The 24519-nt window shown below is 44.0% G+C and overlaps 1 protein-coding gene across 2 annotated transcripts in view; it reads left to right on the top strand.

Annotated features, from left to right (window-relative positions):
• The window catches only part of ltbp1 (latent transforming growth factor beta binding protein 1), a 193250-nt gene that overhangs the window by 128717 nt on the left and 40014 nt on the right, over window positions 1-24519 (top strand). For both annotated transcript variants that reach the window (XM_080741091.1, XM_080741090.1), the window contains exons 18-24: window positions 4512-4637; window positions 5316-5435; window positions 7531-7650; window positions 10143-10265; window positions 11928-12053; window positions 12639-12764; window positions 22498-22626. In XM_080741091.1, the coding sequence (XP_080597217.1) occupies window positions 4512-4637; window positions 5316-5435; window positions 7531-7650; window positions 10143-10265; window positions 11928-12053; window positions 12639-12764; window positions 22498-22626 (870 nt within the window). The remainder of the gene's footprint in view (window positions 1-4511; window positions 4638-5315; window positions 5436-7530; window positions 7651-10142; window positions 10266-11927; window positions 12054-12638; window positions 12765-22497; window positions 22627-24519) is intronic.

Here is a 24519-nt window from a genome sequence, read left to right as displayed (position 1 = left end):
TTGTCATAGGACCTGTTTTGACCATCTGTTTGCCTGTGTCCATTTATGCCCATATATGGAGATATCTGTATCTGTCTGTCTGTCGGCGTCCATTTTATGTCCATATATGGAGATCACTGCAGATATAGTTCTGGGTCCATTTTATGCCCATATGCCCATATATGGAGATATCTGTCTATTTGCGTCCATTTTATGCCTGCCCCACCCTTTAATGCAAACCCCAATATACCTGTTGTCATAGGACCCGTTTTGACCATCTGTTAGCCTTTGTCCCCACCCTTTAATGCAAACCCCAATATACCTGTTGTCATAGGACCCGTTTTGACCATCTGTTTGCCTTCTGTTAGCCTTTGTCCCCACCCTTTAATGCAAACCCCAATATACCTGTTGTCATGTTGTCATAGGACCCGTTTTGACCATCTGTTTGCCTTCTGTTAGCCTTTGTCCCCACCCTTTAATGCAAACCCCAATATATGGAGATCTCTGCACACACAGTACCGGTTGCGGAAAACTCTGTTTGCGTCCATTTTATGCCTGCCCCACCCTTTAATGCAAACCCCAATATACCTGTTGTCATAGGACCCGTTTTGACCATCTGTTAGCCTTTGTCCCCACCCTTTAATGCAAACCCCAATATACCTGTTGTCATAGGACCCGTTTTGACCATCTGTTTGCCTTCTGTTAGCCTTTGTCCCCACCCTTTAATGCAGACCCCAATATACCTGTTGTCATGTTGTCATAGGACCCGTTTTGACCATCTGTTTGCCTTCTGTTAGCCTTTGTCCCCACCCTTTAATGCAAACCCCAATATATGGAGATCTCTGCACACACAGTACCGGTTGCGGAAAACTCTGATGTCAGACATCAGCTCCGCATTCGGGGATTCATTTTATGCCCATATCTGGAGAACGCGCGTGCCGGTGGGAAGAACGGTTCTCGAGATTCACATACATACATACACATTCACAGAGATTTTTTGTTGACTCCTGGCGTACGTGATGTCACAGCCTTTTATGAAGTGATGTCACAATGAGTCAGCGATTGTGCCGATTTCCTCAGGAACAGCCTGATGTTAACAATCAGCTCCGCGTAAGGAGATTCCGAACGTTTCGCGCCGCTTCGGGAAAACCGCATGCCGAGTCGGGCCGAGGCCCGGCACTGCACTCCGCGCCGCAGCGGGGAACGCGCGTGCCGAATCTGAAGCCGGTGGGACGAACGGTTCTCGAGATACGCGGATTACAAACAAACAAACAGACAGACAGACAGAGATTTGTCGCATTTATAGATAGATTAGCTCAAAACTCGCAGCACTGCAGCAACGTTGTGTGCTTAGTTGTAAATTGACTGTTCTCTGCCAAGATATTTGGGGGGGGGGGCTTTTATGCCTTTATTGATAGGACAGTAGACTGACAGGAAATGGGGAGAGAGATGGAGAGTGACAAGCAGCAAAGGTCGTCGGGAACGGGACTCGAACCCGTGACATGCTGTCAGGCACCAGAGCTTATGTGGTATGTGCCTGGACCGCTAGGCCAGTGGGCGCCCCGAGGGGAAAAAATAATTTAAGTGGAGTAAAAGTACAATATTTGCCTGAGATGTAGTGGAGTAAAAATGAAAGTATGAATAATTGGAAATACTCCAATGTACGCAAGTACAGTACTTAAGTAAATGTACTTAGTTACTTTCCACCACTGCTTTCAGGGATATAAATACAAGGTACTCTGTGATTAAGTGGTTTCCTGGCATCCTGACGGAGGTTTCCCCACCCACCAAAAGGATACTGAACCAGTAAGACTCCCTAATCGGGAGATAAGCGACCGTTGGTCGCTTATCTCCATAAATAGGCCAAAAAGTAGTTTGTGCAAAATCGTCCTGATGGTGGCGCTAGATGGGACAGATGCGTTGTGATTACATGACTGTAGAGATACTGTGTACTGGTGTGCATGATTTTAGGGCAAAATCTCTCCTGCTAAAAGTAGACACACCCACAGGCAGATCTTGATAGTGGACCCAGGTCTGTTTATTTAAGCATGGAGGCTCATCCTTCCTGGACTCCCTGGTGTGAAGGGGTGTGTGTGTGTGTGTGTGTGTGTGTGTGTGTGTGTGTGTGTGTGTGTGTGTGTGTGTGTGTGTGTGTGTGTGTGTGTGAGAGAGAGAGAGAGAGGACAGTGGCAACATTCCTTGCCACTTGGCAGGTCACACATTATGTTTGAGAGAGAGAGAGAGAGTGTGTGTGTGTGTGTGTGTGTGTGTGTGTGTGTGTGTGTGTGTGTGTGTGTGTGTGTGTGTGTGTGTGTGTGTGTGTGTGTGTGTGTGACACAGAGAGAGCAGCCCCGTTGGGGTGGTCATTTGGTCATTTTTGCACATTTGGTAATTTTTTACACCTGGGGGTCCCCCAGGGACCTGGGGGTCCCCGAAACTCCGGGGGTCCTTGGAGGTTGTAGTTTGGCAGGCAAGGAGTGTGTGTGCAAAATCTGGCATGGATCGGGGCAACGGTTGCAGAGATATGAGCAGGGCAAAAGTGTGACGTGTGACGTGTGACAGAGTGACGGAGGGAGTGACGGAGGGACAGCCGGTGGAGGTTTGGATAGTGTGCAAGTAACTGCGACCTACGGTCGCAATAAGGACTTTGAGGACAAATAGGCCTGATGATTATTTCCCCATAACTGCAATGAAAATCTCCCCATCAGCATTGGAGAATGAAATATGAAGACATCATTTATGGCTGTTTGTTTAACTTTTTGTTGTTTTTTTTGGTGGGATTTATAATGTCTGTACGTAGATATCTGAGTAAGTTATTCGTTATTGAGATTAGTACAAAAACAGGCTCAGAGGGAAATATTGATATCACAGATATTTTATAGAACAGATTTCAAGGAGAGTCATTGCTTTGCGGTGAAAAGTCAACTGTTAAAACTTTCCAGGCATACCTTTTCTGACTTCTGACCTTGTACCGACAATGATATGACGTAAGCACTTTCAACCTGGTGTCCCTATTTTGGGCATGTCATTATAGGAGATTTGTTTTGAACATTTGAAAAAGTCTAAGAAGCTCACACACACACACACACACACACACATATTGAGCTTATAGAATTATTGTTTCCACTATTCATTGTATGCCGAAGAATATAGGGCTAAAGTGAGTTAAATGCTTAACATTAAGATCGTTGAATAGTCTTTTTGTAAAGGATTTAGGGCTGCCAACTATCCAACACATCTGGTGTGCTCTATCTCACATGCTCTCATCTGGTTGTTTTGCTGAAATAAAGCATAGCGGTTGTCAGATCTTTCAGCTAGAGTACATCTTCATGTCTAATCAGGTGTTATTCAAATTAGATCCAAGCGGGCGCTTGTTTTCCTTGGCGATACAGATGGTCATATGTTCACCAAATTAACAATCTTGTGTTTTTGCGAAAATGGAACATTTTCCAAATGTGATTTATTGCCACGATAAACACTTATGCGCGCACGTGCGTGCACACAAACACTCAGACACACGCATACGCACATGACCGCACACAGATAGACACACAAACACACACACATGCATGCAATTCAAAGGGCTTTATTGGCATGAGAAAACATACGTTTACATTGCCAAAGCAGAAGTGTACACAGTACAATACAATCAATCAATATAATGCAATCAAAATAAAATATGTACAATTTGAAGGGGTGGAACAATTTTCATGTATGGAGATTACTTGATGCAGACAGTGCAAGGATGTGTACACCATGATCCGTAGTCTTTGATGATTGTGTTGTATTTGATATCCTTCTCCTATCACAGCAGCTCACAAATCTTGCTGCTGTGTTGCATGCACACACATACTGTACAGTACATGCACTTGCACATGCATATCACACACACTCATACACAGAATGATTCTCCTTTGGGTCTCTCACTCTCACGTGTGTGTGCGTGCGTGCGTGTATTTCAGTCAGTTTGTCTTAGATCAAGGATCTTCAACAGGGGGTCCGGGACCCCTAGGGGGTCCTCACAGTTACTAAAGGGAGTCCTCCAAATCTTTTGTGATTTGTATATTAATCTCTTGAAACATAGTGTCCTTATTCTGAGAACTTTAGCCAAAAATAGCAGGGCGTTGAGAGCTTGTAGATCGGCTATTTTCGGCAAAGAGGTTCGTGTAGACTAGGGTAAAAAGAGCAGACTAAGTACAGAGTGAAAGGTCAACTTTATTAAGTATTGACGGTTCAAGTGGTTAAATATATGAAAACACAAATCGACATGAATCCAAAATACACTGATGGTTGTGCTGTCAAACGATGAAACTATATGGAATCTCTGAAAAGGTTGTGGGGGTCTCTGCTTCATCTCTCTCAGCTAAGGGGTCCTTGGCCTGAAAATGTTGAAGACCACTCCTCTCCTTAACTGTTGTTACCCCCGTCTCCCCCTGTCTGTCTCTCATTACCTGCTATGGTCTTCCTGTCCCGTCCCGTCCTGTCCTGTCCTACTCCACCTTCCATGGCCTCCTGGCTCCACCTCTCTGCAGATGTAGACGAGTGTCAGACAGCTCACGTGTGTCCAGAGGAGGAGACCTGCTTCAACACCCTGGGCTCGTTCTTCTGTCGTGGCTGTCAGAGTGGCTTCAGGCTGACATCCACTGGGGCCTGTGAAGGTACAGCCATACGGACACGTTGTGCGTGTGCGTGCGTGCGTGTGTGCGTGCGTGCGTGCGTGCGTGCGTGCGTGCGTGCGTGCGTGTGTGTGTGTGTGTGTGTGTGTGTGTGTGTGTTTTTGTGTGTGTGTGTGCGTGCGTGCGTAGAGAAAAAGGCTGTTAAAAACACACGTTCCCAATATAATTTCCCAAGCTGCGTTAAAGACAACTACAACTACAAACAAAACCTGCTACAACTCAACTACATTGTGGTTATGATTAGGTCCAGCAGCTGCTAATCAGACAGTTCTTTGTAGAGGACTTCAAGTTAACACTAAGTTAGAATGAAGATGGAAGTTGTTTAAATGATGATTGCATCCTCTGTCTGAATGTTTGTTACTGTACAGTATAGTCTTCTAGCCCAGCCACCCAGGCACTTATGGTACAGTACTACTGTACATCAGAAAGGTTCTTTCCCTAAAGAGGCGATATAATGCACTGTATGAGTACAAAGGCTTTTAACCATGTCACCAAGGTTGGTGACTCTAGAAGCAGGCAAATAGCGGAAGCCAACATTGCAAACATTTATTTTCCAAACCCTTCATGGACATGTTTAAGTTTATTATGGGGCAAGACGAAATGGCACACCCTCTGTCCCCAGGCCTAGAGTGATAAAACCTTTCTTTGTTCTCTTTCCAGATATTGATGAGTGTGCCAACAAGTCAGTGTGTCCGTCTGGCATCTGTATCAACCGACAGGGAGGTTATGACTGTGGCACCTGCCCTCAGGGACTCCATGGGAAGGGGGGCCAGTGTTTAGGTAGGTATGAGGTTGTGGCCTCTAGTTTGAGGCCGTTAAACCTGCACACTCGGCCGTCGCACACCAAAAACCTTCAGTGTTGATTTCACCCAGAGATCGTACAAATGGAACCCTGGAAATAGCACACAGATACAGTCGATAAAAGGGTCTTCTTCGTGTATCGTCGTCAAATGTCCAAGGACGAGACCCTTTTCTGAAGGTGGTCTGTACTGGGAACAGGCGTTGATTATGTGGTCCCACTAGGATAGGTGTCTTCAAGAACAGGGGGTCCATGACCCCTAGGGGGTCCCCAGAGTTACTACAGGGGGGGGGGGGGAGAGCAGACTAGGTACAGAGTGAAAGGCCAAGTTTATTAAGTAGTGACGGTTCAAGTGGTTAAATATCTGAAAACACAAATTGACATGAATCCAAAATACACTGATAATTGTGCTGTCAAACAACGAAACTATATGGAATCTATGAACAGGTTGTGGGGTTCCCTGCTCAATCTCTCAACTAAGGGGTCCTTGGCCTGAAAACGTTGAAGACCCCAGCACTAGGAACTACATTTGGTACAGCAGGGGGACTTGGCCGGCATGGTAGATGTCCTCCTTCGACACCGTCTCCTGAGTCTCCCGGATGTAGTGGTGGATAGTGATACGCGTGGGTCCAGCCGATACGATGGTGTTATTGAAAAGAGGGTTGTGGTTTCCTTTTCATTAGGCCAATGAAGCAATGTTCTGATCCCAACACCACAGTTAGAACGGTGGCAGTACACCATTTTTCACTGACGGTCCTGTTTGAACCTTTATGGTAACTCACCCAAGAGCGTCGGTCATTTTTGTCTATAACATTACGAACATACTGCGCTCTTTCCCTGTAGTCTCTCTGGACACTTTATCTTTTTCTTTGGAAAAACCATAACTCCATATCGAATCCACCATTCTTGGAATAGCACGATAATTACCTAACCCCGTTGTGCATAACGTCAACCATCTATATACAGAAAGCAGCAGCAGGAAACAGATGCACTATATAAAATCCTGCTAATCAAGCTATGAAACCAATGAAACTTTCCAAAAAAAGCCACCGTACGGGCCCACACTTTCCTGGAAGTGGAGCATTTCCACCAGAAACCACAGGTGCGTCCACAGGGGTGTCACACCAAATTCTGGGCCCCGGGTACAAGGATTCACTGCGGGCCCCCCATGAATGTTAACTATTGAAAAATAGCAGATATACAAGCTCACAGCGCGGCACCGAGTGCCGCGCTGCGAGCTTGTAGATCTGCTATTTTTGAAAAATCGTGAAAATGTGTGCCAAGAAACCTACGTTTCCATGTCAGTGATGCTCAAACTTTTTCATGTGAAGGACCCCCCCATCTCAAAATATTTAGTTCCAGGGACCCCCCCAGAAGCAAAATTTGATTTACACTTAAAAAGTGTTCAAAGATTTTGCGCACATTTTCACGACTTTTAAAAAATAGCAGATCTACGAGCTCGCAGCCGCGCTGTGAGCTTGTATATCTGCTATTTTTCAATAGCTAAAGTTACTAGGGCCCCTCCACCTTGGGCCCTGGTAACTCAGTCCCACTTTCCTACCCCTTGTGACGCCCCTGTGCGTCCATCTCTCTCTCTCTCCGCGTTTGAAGAAGTAGCTCTCGCTCCGTGTCCCAACGGGTAGCTAGCTGTCAGCCTCTGAGCATTCGCACACACCATGCCAGCAAAAAGCCAAACCACAGCGGGGCGGCTCTGAATGGCGGTGGTGGCAAGAGGAAATAATTAGGTGAGGCGACGGAGTCCACATCAGCTTTTATAGAAAGCAATAACCCAACTCACAGATGTTTGAGTGATACTGCCAAACTCCCAGACATTGTGTGTGTGAATGAGAGCGAGAGAGAGAGAGAGAGAGAGAGCGCGTGCGCAAGAGAGACAAAGCCGGTGTAACTCCCCATCTTGCTCAAGTGTCTTATGAATGGCGTACTTTGTGTCAGACATTATTGTTGTGCCAATATCTTGTCTCGAAATATTTGACAAAAAGCACCACCCAAAAATGTTCCTCTGCCTCGTATTTGACTAAATTCTTAATTGCTGCCTTCCTCTTTGAATCCACCCAGATATTGACGAATGCCTGGACCCGCACACGTGCACAAATGGAAAATGCACCAACTATGAAGGCTCCTTTGCCTGTTCATGTAATGACGGTTTCCAGCTCCTCGAAGGAGAATTTTGCCAAGGTAATAATGTTTCTATGCAGAATGTCTGACGCTCTAGTTTTGATGTGATTTTCACCACAGACTCTAAAACGAACAGCATGTGTCCTTGACTGTGGGAAGTGTCTTGGGCGTTTGGCCAGATTGTGTCATTTCTGTGACTTATACTCATTAGAGCCACACTCGCTGGTACCTTCTGGTTACAAACTTCAGAAATACGCCATAAATATAAACAACATAATGGCTGCAAAAAGCTTGTGTCGTAAAACTAAGTCGCCACCTCATAATCACTCATTTAGTTGAGCAGTGTTTGTGTAAGTGACATAATTAATGGTCCTCCCATCCAAGGTACTTGATTTTCACTCAGCAAAGATTATTATTATTATTATTTTTGCCAGCTTTCCTCCAAGTATGTTTTATGCCACTCAGATCCTCTTACCGCATGCAGACAGTGTCTGGTTTATACATTCTTCAGGGCGTTGGTGACACCTTCTGTCTTTTTCAGAGCAAGCATAATGCCCCTTTTCCACAGTAAAGCTATTGGGATCCCTGCCTTGGAATAATTACAAGTTTTACCTGACAGGTTTATTTTGAATTTCTTACGCAATAAATGTGCAGGATTGATTTTCTTTTTTTATTATTAACCCATTTAGGCCTGGGATTATTGAATGCTTTAACTATTGGAAAATAGCAGATATACAAGCTCACAGCGCGGCACCGAGTGCCGCGCTGCGAGCTTGTAGATCTGCTATTTTTGAAAAAGTAGTGAAAATGTGTGCAAATCTTTGAATATAATGTATTTTTAAAGCGAATATTTGTAACTTAAATTTTGCTTCTGGGGGGTCCCTGGAACTAAATATTTTGAGATGGGGGTCCGTGGCCAAATAAATATCATATTGGGGGTCCTTCACATGAAAAGGTTTGAGGACCACTGACATAGTAGTCTCTCAAGAACAGACTAACTGAGCTCTAGTTGAAGTGAAAAGGACCTTTTCTTTGACGATGGCTGGCCAGATTGCTGATATAGAAACAAGGGTTTTTCAAAAAATCTTAGAAGGATTCAAAAGACACTCATAGAATCGGTTCAAAATTCAAATTTTCACGATTTTTTCAAAAATAGCAGATCTACAAGCTCGCAGTGCGGCACTCGGTGCCGCGCTGTGAGCTTGTATATCTGCTATTTTTCAATAGTTAAAGCATAAAATAATGATACACAGTATAGTGTACCCGTTCTGAATGGATTAAAGGTTGCCACATAATGCCGCGTTACATCAATATCTTATTGACTACTCGTAATATTCCAATAATAACTCTGTCTGTGTTTACCTGAGTTGTTTATCCCCCCAGCATCATAATGCGAGTAGTTCTCTCCAGTGTATATCCCTGGAGTGTGGGACTGTGGAAATCAAAGCCCCCTAATTATGCGTGTAACAACATAGGATCAATTGTTCCTGATACTCCAGACATAACGATTGTTATTCTTCACAAACCTGTCTTTTGCTGCAGGGACTTGTCCACTTAAAAGGACAACTTTAGTTTTTTACAACAAGGGTTCATATTTTAGATTGTAATTAGAGAAAAGAAAATTATGTTAAAGTGTTTTCATTTACTGCTTTCTATCGTTTTATCCATTTTAGAGTATTTTGATTTCAGTGGTGGCTTTTTAGACATAATAAGCTGACAATGTCTTTGTTACTATTTACACCAGCCCCCATAAGTCACATCTGCCCATGAAAGATTGCGATGCATCTTGGGAATGGGCTTATTGTGTCTAAAAAGACATATTTAGCCACTTGCATGCCCCCAACCAAACGATAGAAAGAAGTAAATGAAAACGTTTTAACACTCATCTTTTCTTTTCTCTAATGACTTATCTAAAATATGAACCCTTGTTGTAAAAAAAAACTAAGTTGTCCTTTAAGCACCATGAAACAAATGATCAAGAATAGCCAATCTACAAGCTCACAACACGTCACATGCGAGTTTGTAGATTTTTGAAACTTTTTGAACATATTTGATATATATATATTTTTTTCTCACCTAGAATGACATGCACATTCTTCTTCCAACTGCAGGATACTGTATAGTACAGTAGTTCAGTCAAACCTTGAAACCCTGGCCCAGTGAAAGTTGAAAGATATTTCTACTCATGCCCTGTCCCACCAAATGCAGGACTTTAGTACAACTTGTTTTGGGCCCCTGGGTTAAACCCAGTTAAGCACATTGTTGTCGAGCACTGAGGTTATAAAAGGATACGTCTGCTTCTTCATCATGAAGTGAATGAATGGACGGATGCCCTCGTTTAAAACCATCCCCCCAGCATTAGCTACATTTAACCGCTCCCAATGCCAAGTCAATTAGAGTCATATGGGGGAATTGTGTAACCGGGTGTTTTCGAGTTCCATTTTGTTTTGTGTGGTCCGAGCTCTAATACGTCGTGAGGCTAATATATCACGTCTCTTGTTGTTGTTGATGTTGAAACGGCGCTTGTCGTCGGCTGTCATCTGCGGTCTCAGATATTGACGAGTGCCAGGACGAGCGGGTTTGTACCAGGGGCCACTGCCAGAACACAGAGGGCTCCTTCGTGTGTAACTGTGGGCCTGGCTTCATGGCCTCGCCAGCAGGGGACCAGTGTGACGGTAAGTTATTGGACTGATTCCCAACCTTTACAGCAAGCTGTAAATAAACAAACGCTGCAAATAGCCGTCACTTTCTTGTTACTTTCTAACCTTCTCCGTATTGGCTAAAGGCCGACGTATGGCTTCCCATACTCCAAAATGGAGACCATTGAGTTCAATAATATCTAAGACGAAAAAAATGGATTATAGTAAATTCACCCCCATTGACATCCGGAATCGATGGGGGTAAATTCATTGTAATCACAGGAATGCAACAAAAAACTCAAGTCTTCATGGCGTGAGTAATCAAAAGTCATTTTGGGGGTGAACAACTCCTTTAAGGACTTTGGAGCAAATGTGGAAAGAAATGTCTCCGCCCGGGAGAAATTAAGTAGAAAGTTACAAGTAGTAAAATGTGACGGTAATAATGTGCTTTCCTCCGCGGTTCGACTGACAGCGGCGAGGTTCAGGCTGATTAATTATCTGCACATAACATCCTTCCATCCTCTCCTCCAGATGTCAAGGTTTGTTTCTTGATGCACATGAAGGGGGGAAACATGCACTGCGATGTATTTCAGTTTTTTATGGCTGCCACTAAAACCTGACGGAAGACATCTGCTATAATCAACAAACTAAATTTAACCTGCGGGTCCAACACCAGAACAGCCATACGCGTCGCCTCCGGCCACACAGAAATGGTTGGCTTGGTGTGTGTGTGTGTCTGTGTGTGTGTGAGCGCGCGTGCACGCTGATAGCTGATGATGTACAAGCTCACAGCGCGTCACGTCATGTCGCCCTGCGAGCTTGTACATCTGCTATTCTTTGTTCATTTTTGAAAGATCTTGAAAGTCTGAGAACTACCGAGTAAGAAGGCATTTGCAGAATCGACCTCAGGTCTTAATGGGTTAAAAGAGTGCACGTTTGTCTCTGTTATTTGTAAGCATGTCTTTTTTTACCTTGCTTTTATGTACAAATGTGACCCGTGTCATAGGAATGTTGTACTGTAGATGTACACCGTTAAATCATAACTCTGAGCATGTAAAAGGTGACCCATTAAGGGTCCATTATTACCACCTCAGAGTTTAAACATCACTGAGGATTTTACCGCGTGTCTGTGATATGGCCGTCGTTCTTGGTCGCATCTTTCAGGTTTGTACTGTGTGCGTGCAGTGGCATCAGTTCTACAAAAGCTAGGGTATGGCAAAGATGGGAGTGCTCATGGAAAAGAGGCATAACATTTTATATAACACGGTTCTATTGTGAAAATAGCAGATCGCATCGCAGCGCGAGGCGTTGTGAGCATGTAGATCTGCTATTTTCACAATGTCTGAAAAAAACGAGTTTTGTCAGTGTTTTACCCAGGTTTCTACGGTTTCTTGGGCTGGATATGGCAGCTAAACTTGGCATGTTAGTAAATGTGCCACAATTAACAATAATGCATTGCACCTGTGCAGCTGACCTGTGGAACCTGGGAATATACCATTCTGTCAAGATGGGGAGAATACAAGTGTGAATAATATAATTATAATACCTTGTTAAAGTGTCCTTTTTGTTAAATTTTGCATTTGTAGTTATTTTACTGTAATTTAACAATAACCAGAACAGATAGACAAAGAGACATTCATGGATATATATTTAAAAGTAACTTTTATTTTCCCCCCCGTGCGTGCGTGTGTTTTCCAGATGTGGATGAGTGTTTGGAGGTGGCCAGGCCGTGTGATGCTGTGGGGCGGTGTGTGAACAACGTGGGCTCCTATCAGTGTCACTGTCCACAGGGATACCAGCAGATCAACGGGACCAGCTGTCTGGGTGAGAGCCTCATCTGCACTCAATTAACACACCTGTGAACATCCACACTTACAGATTAGTTTTTTTCTTTTTGTACCTTTATTTAACCAGTAAAATCACAGGGACAAAGTCTCTGTTTGAGCGGTTGCAAACCGCTCCTATATCTGGCTTTGTCTGTATGTATGTATGCATGTCCGTCCCGCCCCATCTCGCATTGGCCAAGCTTTGCGGGACGTTTAATGAAATGAACGAATAAAAGGCACCATTCACTTTACACTGGGTGTAATTTATTTTCTTTTCCTTCAAGTGGGAACTGGCCAAGAGGCAGAATAAAATTACACCTCTTATTAGCTAAACATACACTGCAAAACAAACAACAATAGCACATCCATTCAATTCAATTCAAAGGAGCTTTTTTTTTTATGAGCTTTTTTTTACATCCATGGTACGGCAAATACCTATGTCAGTATATATATATCAGTATGTTGTTGGATATAATATGCATTGTTAAATAAAGTCAATGCCAATCACTCAATCAACCTATCAACCAATCAACCTCTCTCTCTCTCTCTCTCTCTCTCTCTCTCTCTCTCTCTCTCTCCCCAGACATTGATGAGTGTCTGGACGATCCGGAGCTGTGTCCCAATGGAGAGTGTCTCAACACGGAGGGCTCCTACGAGTGTGTGTGTGAGAGAGGCTTCGCCCCCAACACCAACACCAAGACCTGTGATGGTAAGTCATGTCCACAAAACTCTCTAAGCAGAGTAATGGCACTCTGTGAGCAGGCGTTGACTGCAGGGACGTGCAGAGAAAGTTAGTGAGGCAGGGGCTGAAATGTATTTTGGTGAAAATATTGAAAATAGCAGAACTTCGACGTGCTGCGACGCGCTGCGACCAAGCCCCCAGAACCCTGGGGGCGCCCTGAAACCAAATGGACATGTTGGCCGTTTTGAGGTACTGCAGTTGGGTCTACTCACATGAACGCGCGTCTAGGCTTCTTTGTATTGACGCGCGTTCATACCGGAAGTGCTCGTTCATGAAGCGCGTCCATGAACACAAATTATGACGAAAAATGCGTCACAGTAGACCCACTACGTCACGGTTTTACTCCCCGGAAGGAGGGGTGAAAACGCTTCATGCGCTGGGTGAGCAACTCAATGCAAGTGGACGGGCGGGGATATCTGTGTCCTCTCTATTCTTATTATAACTCTATGGCTGCGACGCGCTGCGACGCACTGCGACGCACTGCGCTTTCTACACAGAGAAACATAAGACGCTTCATTCAAGTTCAGGAGAGTTTGGACGAGGCAATTCTCTTGAATGTATGCCTTCGTGTATGGCATGGAAAGACGGCATTTGCATTTCTTTCACCATAGTAAAAACTGCATTCATGGTCTTCTGGAGAGGGCACTTTTTATAGACGGATAAAAGGGCAGGGGCTCAAGTCCCCTTTGATGTCTATGTGGGCATGTGCCTGGTTGACCCATAAGCCCTGGTTTTCTCTGGACATTGGCAGGACATTCATACGATGTTACTGAGATGTTGGTCCAGTGCCCATGCTTCTGTACCTCCATCCACTTTTCTCTCTGTACCTCCCTTCCTCTTCCCTACTCCTTCTCTCCGCTGTCTCTCTCTCTACCTCCCTCCCTCCATCTCTCTCTTCCTCCCTCTATCTCTCTCATTCTGCCCCTATACTCATTTGCGTCCTTTCATACCTTACGCCAGGGTTCCCCAATAGGCGGCCCGCGGGCCATTTGCGGCCCGCGGGGGGCTACTGTCTGGCCCACACCAACCCCAGTAATAATGGTGGTATAAGAGCAGCAACAACACTAGTACATCGTCGTTGTCGGGTGGAAATCATACAAGGCTGTCGCACAAAAGTAGTGAAAACAGCAGATCGACAAGTTTTCACTAGTTTAAATCATTTTTAACATGACAAATGCAAAACAAACGGTTTTGGATATACAAGATTTTCACCCGACAACGACGATATCTGAACTGCCACCGTCGCCCCCTGCAATGTTGTGGCTCTCGGCTTGGTACCCTAGACATGATTCGGCCCTTGGGGAAAACAAATTGGGGAACTCTGCCTTACGCCCTCTCTCTCTCTCTCTCTCTCTCTCTCTCTCTCTCTCTCTCTCTCTACCTCCCTCCCTCTATCCCTCGCTCGCCCTCTCTCTGCCATCCCGCTCCCTGACTCTCTCATTCCATCACTACGTTCATCCTTTCCTCTCTCTCTCTCCTTGTGATCTTCTAGATCTGCTTTTTTTTTCTCTCTCTCTTTTTTTTCGTGACTATTTTGTTAAGAATTCTGAAAATCCCTCTTTCTCTGTCAATGGAGTGTTACTCCTGGTGGAAGCCACGGCCGGCCTTTTGATATCTTTCACATGTGCTGCTACTATTTTTTCCACCAGAAGCTCTCCATGGCGGGAGCTGCTGTCCGTATGCCAGAGCTGTTTTTAATGCCCTTTCCTGCCCTAGAAAAAAAAAGAAAAACGGAGAAAAAGAAACAGAAGGAAGCTTTTGAGCTCGCTGTCTAGACGACAAGGGATATTTGCTGCATTGCTCTCCTGCCCATGATTTATGGAGGGCTGGGGGGGCGGGGGGGGCGACAGGCATAAGTCTTTGAGGTGTGTGTGTGTGTGTGTGTGTGTGTGTGTGTGTGTGTGTGTGTGTGTGTGTGTGTGTGTGTGTGTGTGTGTATTTAATGTCTGTGCACATGCTGTAATCTGTTTATGCATAATATCTGTTTGTCATGGAACCAAGCGTCTTTTTAATCTGCTACAATCAATTTTCACCTTTCGTGTCATTTCCCTAATCTGACTGGGAGGAAATGAAGGACACAAATGGTGACGATGAGTGTGTTGCGCTTTATGGGTGGGTGGGTGGGTGCGTGCGTGCTGGCACATCTTGTGTGTGTGTGTGTGTGTGTGTGTGTGTGTGTGTGTGTGTGTGTGTGTGTGTGTGTGTGTGTGTGTGTGTGTGTGTGTGTGTGTGTGTGTGTGTGTGTGTGTGCAGCATGCTTCGGAGTGTTGTGTGTGTGTGCGTGCGTGCGTGCATGCATGCGTGTGTGCAGCTGCAGGCACATCTGTGTCTGTGTGTGTCCTGTATGTTATACAAGTCTATAAACCTGACCATTATCATGAATTAAGAGGCCAGATGGTTTAAGCAGGTGGAATCATTGGGGTTGAGGAAGGAATGTGATTCTAATTAACTTGAGTCCAAAATGAGACCTGGCCTGATGAGAAGCTTGTTCTGACGATAGGAGTTGCTTTCAACTGGACAGAACAGGATCCAAGCCTGCTTGTGGTTAAGTTTTTAGTCATTAGTTGGTGGTAATGTAACTCTTGATAGTGTAAATATGTACTTGTAAGTGTTCATTGTTACAGTCTCAGGATAAAATTAGAAATAATTTCTAAACATTTCAAAAGTGTATACATGTAATATGGGAAATGTTCACCTATAGTGACATGCCCAAATTAGCAACGCCAGATTTAAAGGTTTTCAAGTTATTCAACAAAGACACTTAGAACAGTGTGTGGGTTCCAGAAAAACCACCACCACCCTGTTGAATGACAGAGAAGAGCTCTGCTAGAGTGGTTCTCATCCTCTCCAGAGGGGTCCCCACATCATTGTCTTTTTGATGGGGTCCCCAGATGACTGTAAAGTGACAATAAGGACTTAGTGTTTCATACCTATTGTCACCACATTCAAAATGTTTTCATGTACACAAATGTATCTTGTTTCACAAAATAGACCTTTGTCAGCGTTTGTTAAAAATGTACAGTAAATGTTTCTTAAGCCAGTAAGCCATTTACAGTAGCCTACTATTGCAAATACTTGCAAAGTCATTCAGTTCATTTCCATTTTCCAAGATGGTCCTTTGCATAAACTCTGGCCATTTGTCACAGCAATGGCCAGAATTGATAGCTTTAGCTGAGATTATTTGATCGCTCACATCCACAGAAAAAAGAAAAGATATATTTCTCAGCCTGCTGGACTGGGCAAAAGCACTGAAGTAGAGATTAAATCTGCACACTTGCTCAAATGCTCCCAAATATCTTTCTTTTTTGTAAGATGAAAATCCACCTGATCAAAAGATCGATATATAAAAGCTGAAAGAAAATGAATTTTACGAGGATATGAGCGTGTGTGTTTGGACTACATATTTTACTTTATTAAAATTGATAGGCTCTTAGCTTGACCGAAACCCAGATGACATCAGAGCTGTTTTCAGTACTCTGTTCTTTCTCTTTAGAATGGTGGCTGTGCCAACCTGTATGGAAGTAAAGAAGGTTCAAGTCCTCTGGTCTAAAAGTAGTCATTACTCCTTAGATATTCCTGCATGTTCCCTTGCAGAATGAACCCAAAGAAGATGAGAATGAAGTCGGGTGGAAAATAAAATATTTGTGCGATAACATTCATATTAAGGCATATGTGAAACCCTTTCCACTGTGGATTGAGGGGTGTCTGTGCTACCGTCCAATTACTAAGACAAGACAAGTGTGTGACTTCCGCTTCTGTGCACGTGCACGCTCGTATGTGTGTTTGTGTGTGTGTGTGTGTGTGTGTGTGTGTGCGTGTGTGTGTGTGTGTGTGCGTGTGTGAACTCTTTATGAATATGTGTGTGTTTCTCCTCTGAGGAGGGGGGGCGAGAGCCCGAAACGTCACAGAAGCAGCACTCGGGTGCAATAAAAAAGAAAAAGAAAAACTGCAGCCCACACAGTGTGTGAGCGTTCTCCTTTTGCATTCATGTCATTCTATTTTATTATCATTGTTATATTTTCCGCTTAGCACCGGCCTGCCCCAACTCGAGGTGTAGACGTGCTTGTCTTTCCTCCTCTTTTTATTGTGTGTTTCTCCTCCAGACGTTGATGAGTGCCTGGGTGGCAGCAGGTGTGTGGGTGGGTCCTGCGTGAACACCCGGGGCTCATACAGATGCCACTGTGACCGAGGCCACCGCCTGCAGCCAGACAATAACACATGCCTGGGTAACTCCGTCTACTACAGCCAGCGCACAGCTCACCACAAATACACACAGATTTGTGGAGAGTTATATTATACTGCCGATTGCGGGGCAAAATATCTAAGTCGTGCTCAGTGTTGCATTGGTGATTTTGTCTTTGGTGGTACGCTGTTTTAATGACGTCACTCGCACGTCGCTTAGCAGCTACACTACAAGGACCATTGATAGACATCCAAGCTCATTCCTATGTTAATTCACTTATCGTGTGCGACACTCGGCCGTGAATTTAAGAGTTGTTTTTTATCGATGCATGTGCATGCGCGTGCTCCTGAAAAGTCTTTGTGCGGACGCCGTGGTACTGCGTGCAATGAGCAATGCAACACTGGTTGTCTTAAAAAAACATGCAATGTTCTGAAGAGTATTAGCAATCTTTGTGTTGTGCTTAGATCGCTGGTTCTCAAGGTGGGGTCGGTGGGGAAATAATTTTTAACCACTTATCAAAATTTATATGTTGGCTATTCAAAAATAGCAGATCTTCAAGCTCCCACTTTGTGCCACGCTGCAAGCTTGTACATCTGCTTTTTTTGAAAATATTTGAAATAATTCACTTCTGGGGGGAGTCCTAAACCTTTTCTGATGGGGGGTCCGCGGCCAAATAATTAAATATCAATTTGGGGGTCCTAGACATGGAAAAAACGTGAGAACCACTGGCTTAGATGATGTGTTGACTGGTATGATCCCGTCTCAGATATTGATGAGTGTGCGGAGCTGGGCCAGGGTATCTGTGGTGCCTGGCAGTGTGTCAACCATGTGGGCTCCTACACGTGCATGGTGAACTGCCCCCCAGGCCACAGCCGTGGTGGCCCTGGGGGAAACTGTGAGGGTGAGTCTCCAGCACTTGGGACAGCCATCGCCATGCAGCCACCAAGCTTCTTCCTCTTTTCAAACCAGTGGTGTCAGCAGGGACGTGCTGGCCATTGGGAAAATCGGGACGACTCCCGAACGGCCGGTTCATTCCCGGCCGGTCCAGCCCGGCCATTAGGAAAAAAATAAACTGTTTGCACAAAAGTAGTGAAAACAGCAGATCTACAAGCACACAACGCCTCGCACCGCGAGGCGTTGTGTGCTTGTAGATCGGCTGTTTTCACTAGTTTAAATCATTTTTAAAATGATAAATACAAAACAAACGGTTTTGGACATACAAGGTTTCCACCCGACAACGACGAAATATAACTCATGTAATTGGCCCACTGGCTTGTCACTTTGTCCCAAATCTTTGCGTTGCAGCAGCGCTATAGAGAGAGATCTCTCTCTATAGCGCGCAATGAGGGCCTCTCCAACTCTTTTTCCCGGGCTGAATCAGGGGCCCAGCACGTCCCTGGGTGTCAGTTCAGCAAAAGCTGTTATAGAAATTAATTAATGTTTCACAAGGATGAAGGATTTGAAGAATTGACAAAGATGTATTCAAAATATACAGCATTCACAGCATCAGAGGAGCAGGCCTCCTGGCCTGTCCTGTCAGCCCCTCCGGGCACAACCCTCCCCTGCACCATTATCATACAGCTCTTATAGTTCATTCTGACAGAGATGCTATTCTAACATGGTAACATGGTCTTATAAGGTTATGTTCTAAAGATAAAGCAACATAGAAATAGTTACACACAGACACGGAGCAAAAGAAGAAAACATTAATATGTGGTCGGACATTGCAGATAAGCTTAAGGCTATGATTCAAGAAATCACTATATAGTGGTAACAGCCTAGCACAGGCATGCACTATTGTACATTCCGTGTTGGTCCGGGGAAAGGGGGTGGGTGGGTTTTCTTTTCCTTTTCTTGTTTTGCTATTGTTTGTGTTTGTCTGTTAATTGCATTTTTCTTTTGATTAATGTTTTACTTTTTCTTGTTCTATTCATATGTATGTCTCTAATTTCATGTTATGGAAAATAAAAATAATTGATAACAAAAAAAAAAAAGAAATAGTTACACACAGTACAGATTATGCTGACACAGAGAGGTAGAAGTCACAGGAGGATGTCAGCTGTTGGTTTGACAGCTGCAGGCAAATCTATATTAGTGTGAGATTTGCTTTAAACTAAATTCTACAAAGTTGAATATACTGTAAGTAGGATACACATTTGACAGTCTATAAATATTTCTACTACAAAGCTAAGGTATGGCAACATGACTGGTGTCTGCAAGACACCAGTCATGTTGCCATACCTTAGCAACAGGCATGATGAATTTATTTTAAGAAGTATATATATATTGTTTTCCCCGTAGCCAAGGTATGGCGGCTGCCATACCGTGCCATACCCAATTGACGCCTCTGTTTCACACCCACCCACTGTGTCTCACAGGGTTGCCTAACACACAGTTTCCCCAAACAGTGGGACCCATGTGTGCGTCGCGGATCCATTTTCCGTGGGTCGCAAGTCAATATCCCTTTATTTTTTGTTTTCAAATTTTCGCCATTCAATTTTCTAAAGATTTCCACAAAAACTAATTCAAACATTAAAAAAAAGAATTAATCGTAAATGATCAAAGAAATTCCCTAAATTAGAAAGCGCATGTTTAAGAAGTAGTGAAAACGGCTGATGCAAAGGTCTAATTTATCTCTCTTTTTCGTCTTTAGCTAAAAAAGTTTTATGAAGCACTGGTCTAACAGCTCAAACAGAATGCTAGTCAGTAGAGGTCAGAGAGATCAGTTAGATGCCAGAGAGTACTTATGGCTGCAGGTGTTGTCAGTCCAGTATGATGCAGTGCACAACGTCAGGTTTCACACGGAGCAACCTCTTATTAATCCCTTATTCTCACCATATTCAGCCTGCTTTGGCAAGCTTGAGTGGCAAGTGTGTCTACACTGCAAAATCCTGAGTCTTATTAAAAGGAACATTTGGGTAGGTACAGTATCCTCACACAATCATGCAGTAATCCTGGTCTCTATAGTGCCTCCCCCGCCCTGGTCAGCCTGATGGAGGGGAAAAGAACTGGTTGGAATAACGTATTCCTTCCACTCGCTACGTCCTGCCGGGGAAGCTCCCCCCTGTCAGGTGCTAAGAAGTGTTCTGCTCACTCCTCATGCATTGAAGGAAGCATGAGCTCAGTTCAGGGCTCTGCCCAGATTGGGAGAGGGAGAGTAGCGCCCAGGATTACATCTTAGACAATTGGCACTGGGTGAATAATGGGTTACAAAATCGTGAAAAAAAGAAGAAACAAAAGGACATTTGCTATTTTTTTCCCTCCACCAGTATCAACATACTGTTTGTGTTCTGATGAATGCTCTCTAAGGCAGTGGTTCTCAACCATTTCAGGCCACGACCCCCAAAATAATCATATTTTAACTGGGGACCTCCCACCCTGACGAGCACTAAGAGTTGAGGCATTACATTTTGTATAACACGGTTCTATTGTGAAAATAGCAGATCTACATGCTCACAACGCCTCACGTTGCGAGACGTTGTGAGCATCGGCTATTTTCAAAATTTCTGCCTCTAATATTTGACAATTTGGCCAATGTATAATTTGTCATTTTAGAGGTATTAATCGGTCCTACTTTAGAAAAGTGCAGATACCCTCTATACACTTAGACTTTGTGTTGGTTTGTTTACTGTTGAGTGAGAAAACATTGTTGCACATTAAGTTAATCATCTGGGGACCCCCCAAAATAATTTGGGGACCCCCCAGGGTTCCCGCCCCACAGGTTGAGAACCACTGCTCTAAGGGACAGTGGGATTTCTGTCTATAGGATGTGTGTTACTAGGACTGTGTGTACCGATGACATCATTCAGATGTCATTGGTAAGATTTGAACAAGAACCAAATTTTTTAACCACTTAAAATGCACTGTGTGTACTTAGTTGACTGGAGTCACCCAGGGGTCTATACTAGGCTAGGCCCATTACTTTTCCCTCCTCTGCTGGAAGTACAGTAAATGCGCTGAAAGTAGCTGACCTACAAGCTCACAACACATCTCAAAATGACGTGTTATGGATCTGCTATTTATGCCGAATGTTCGCCCACCCACAATAGGAAAGGCCACAGTTCATGAGGTCCATGAACACTCAGGATTTTACTGTGTACTGTATGTTTTCCTTTTCTTCCTTCCCTCGCTTCAAAGAGCTTTCCTTTTACGTGTCATCTCTGCTCACTCGCAGTATCATGCAGCATTACGGAGCCGTGGCTTTCTCAGAAATGAAAGTGAAAACGGCGAAGGTTTTTACAGTCATCCTTCGCATTTTCCACTGTCTGCTCTGTCTGCCTCGGTGATGTCTACCTCTCCCGTCCCAGGACGCCACTTATCTTGCGGCTCGCATCTGTTGCGTGGCAGCTTCCCATCTGTCATGTCTCCGCTTGATTGGGGTCAAAAAGGCTTGTTTAGAGTACAGAGTGTTTCGGCTTACCGTTCGTTCGCTTGTGATTTGTTTAGCGTGTTGTCTGGCTTTGTTTTCGTGTGGTTCTCTGTAGATGAGCGTCTGGCTGTGGTACAAGGACGTCTTTCGGCTGAAGCAGCTTTTGGTTGGAAACCTGCTGTTGACCTGCTGCTGGTTTTGTGTGCTTGCACTGGTCTGCTTAGCCAAGCTGTCAGAGCTCTCCACTAGGGATGGGACCATATAAAAATATCATATCATATCACGATTATTGTGACAAAAGAAATCACGATTTACGATGTTATCACGATAATCAAAATCCATTATCCTGGGTAAAAGGTGAATTGGTCCCAGTGCATGACGGAGGACGATATCACGATGAATTAAATCTCCACAATCCGATTATCGTGAGTGTTTTTTTATCACGATTATCACGATAATATCGCGTATCGTCCCATCCCTACTCTCCACCTATACTGATAGGTTTGGTGACGTCTCTGAATTCAATGTATGGGCTGAAACTGAGTGAAAGAAAAAAAATTAAGAAATGCCAGAGAAACCAATGCATTGACTTTAAGGTGTTCCTTCATACTTGGATGGTGTAAGTGTTGGTTTCTTGAGCCCTGCTTCATCATACAAGACTGTCGCACAAAACTAGTGAAAAGGTGATCTACAAGCATACAAGACCTCGCGCTGCGAGGCGTTGTGTGCTTGTAGGTCAATATTTTCACAATTTAAAAATCGTTTTTACAATAACAAAAAAATGGAAGGTTTTGGACATACAAGTTTTCCACCCGACAACGAGGATATCGTCGTTGTCGGGTGGAAACCTCGTATCTCCAAGTTTCAAATGTGTATGTTCTTTCGCAAAGTAAAACCCTGCTTCATCATACAAGGCCGTCGCACAAAGGTAGTGAAAACAGCAGATCTACAAGCACACAACGCCTCGCAGCGCGAGGCGTTGTGTGCTTGTAGATCGGCTGTTTTCACTAGCTTAAATCATTTTTAAAATGATAAATGCAAAACGAACGGTTTTGGACATAACAAGGTTTCCACCCGACAACGAGGACATGCAGAATGGGCGTGCGGCACATTGACTGACCACCTTCCTTCCTCATTGTGATCTGCAGACATGGATGAGTGTGGGCTCAACGAGAACATCTGTGGACCTCACGGCTTCTGTGAGAACAGAGTGGGGTCCTTCCGCTGCCTGTGTGACCAGGGGTACCAGGAGGCCCACGATGGCCAGGGCTGTGTGGGTAAGTTGCACGTGTCCAGCTATACTTATGGGAACTAAAGGCATGTTCACACAGTCACCTGCAGGGGACCTCTGACAGTGTGGGGACAAAATAGTAGGTCCCCACAACGGTTAGGTTTAGGGATAGAGGTTAGGGTAAGGCCACAGGACTTGCATAAAAATCGAACCTCTGTTCGAAGTGGAGCTGTGTGTGTGTGTGTGTGTGTGTGTGTGTGTGTGTGTGTGTGTGTGTGTGTGTGTGTGTGTGTGTGTGTGTGTGTGTGTGTGTGTGTGTGTGTGTGTATTGCAGTTGAAAACAGCACCCCTCCCTTAACATGTGTGGTCATAAAAGGTACTACACCACAGGCTTGAGGCTACATACAGACAGACCCACCCACAAACATACATACCTACACACACGGCCACGTATAGGGAAGCTTGTGTTCCACACAGCTCCAAAAATGAATGGAAGTCTATGTGATGTATATATATTGTGTGTGTGTGTGTGTGTGTGTGTGTGTGTGTGTGTGTGTGTGTGTGTGTGTGTGTGTGTGTGTGTGTGTGTGTGTGTGTGTGTGTGTGTGTGTGTGTGTGTGTGTGTGTGTGTGCGCGTGCGTGCGTGCGTGCGTGTGGACGACGTGCATGCAGGTTTTTGTGAGCATATTTCATTAAGCTAGCCACAATAAAACACAACAGATGAAAGAAAACTAGACTTTACCTCCATTATCGCTTCTGCTCAGCTCCTCATACAATTACATGGGAATTCATTAAGCTACCATACAGTTGGAATTAATTCAGGCCAATCTACTGCCTCTTTATTGGAAAGGAAATAACGTGACTGTAATAATAATCCCAAAGATGCAATGCTATAATAACTATGAGAGTTATGCAATCATGCACCAATAAAAGGGACAGTATTAAAAGGCACACATGCACATGTATACCATTTAAAGAATCACTATGTAACTTTTTTAACAACTATATCGCATTATGTTCCACAAAATTATAAAGTTCAAACAATAACAATCATCCTTCCATAAATGTATAAATGGGTCCCTGGTAAGGGCTTGACTGTATTACTATATATACTGTAGCTAGGTCAGGGTTCTTCAACATTTTCAGGCCAAGGACCCCTTGGTTGAGAGAGAGATGAAGCAGGGACCCCCACAACCTGTTCATCGATTCCATATAGTTTCATTGTTTGACAGCACACAATCTTCAGTGTATTTTGGATTCATTTCAATATGTGTTTTCAGATATTTAAACACTTCTTCATTAATTTACAAACTTGACCTTTCACGCTATACTTGGTCTGCTCTTTTTCCCCTCTAAACCAAACCTCTTTGCCGAAAATAGCCGATCTACAAGCTCATGTGAGCTTGTAGATCTGCTATTCTAAGTTCTCAGAATATGGACACTAGGTTCAAGTGCATGCATATAAAAAAGGAGAAAAAAAGTTTCTATCACACAAAGATTTGGAGGACCCCCTGTTGTAACTCTAAGGACCCCCAAGGGGTCCCGGACCCCCCGTTGAAGACCCTTGCTGTAGGGGACACAATGAGTTTCATCCTGGCTAGGGCTGTCACGATATGACATTTTACATGACGATTAATTGTCACTCAAATAATTGGCGATTAACGATTTAATTGTGTTTTTGTCGTTGATAATTACATTTCTGTTTGGCTTTTAGGCTTTGAAGTTGTACATGGTAGATATTACACATAACCTAAATATACAAAGACATTACTGACATATTTGACAACTTACTACTTAAAAAATAACTTTGATAGTGGAAATAGCCGAACTACAAGCTCACAACGCGTCACAACGCGTTGTGAGCTTGTAGATCTGCTATTTCCACAATTTCTGACCTTTTTTTAAATATATGATCATTTTTCAACATGGAAACGATTAT

This window comes from Nannobrachium achirus (genome assembly GCF_963921795.1).
Source record: "Nannobrachium achirus genome assembly, chromosome: 13".
NCBI lineage: Eukaryota > Metazoa > Chordata > Actinopteri > Myctophiformes > Myctophidae > Nannobrachium > Nannobrachium achirus.
Note: the sequence above shows the minus strand (reverse complement) of the source record. Positions and strands in the feature narration are given on the sequence as shown.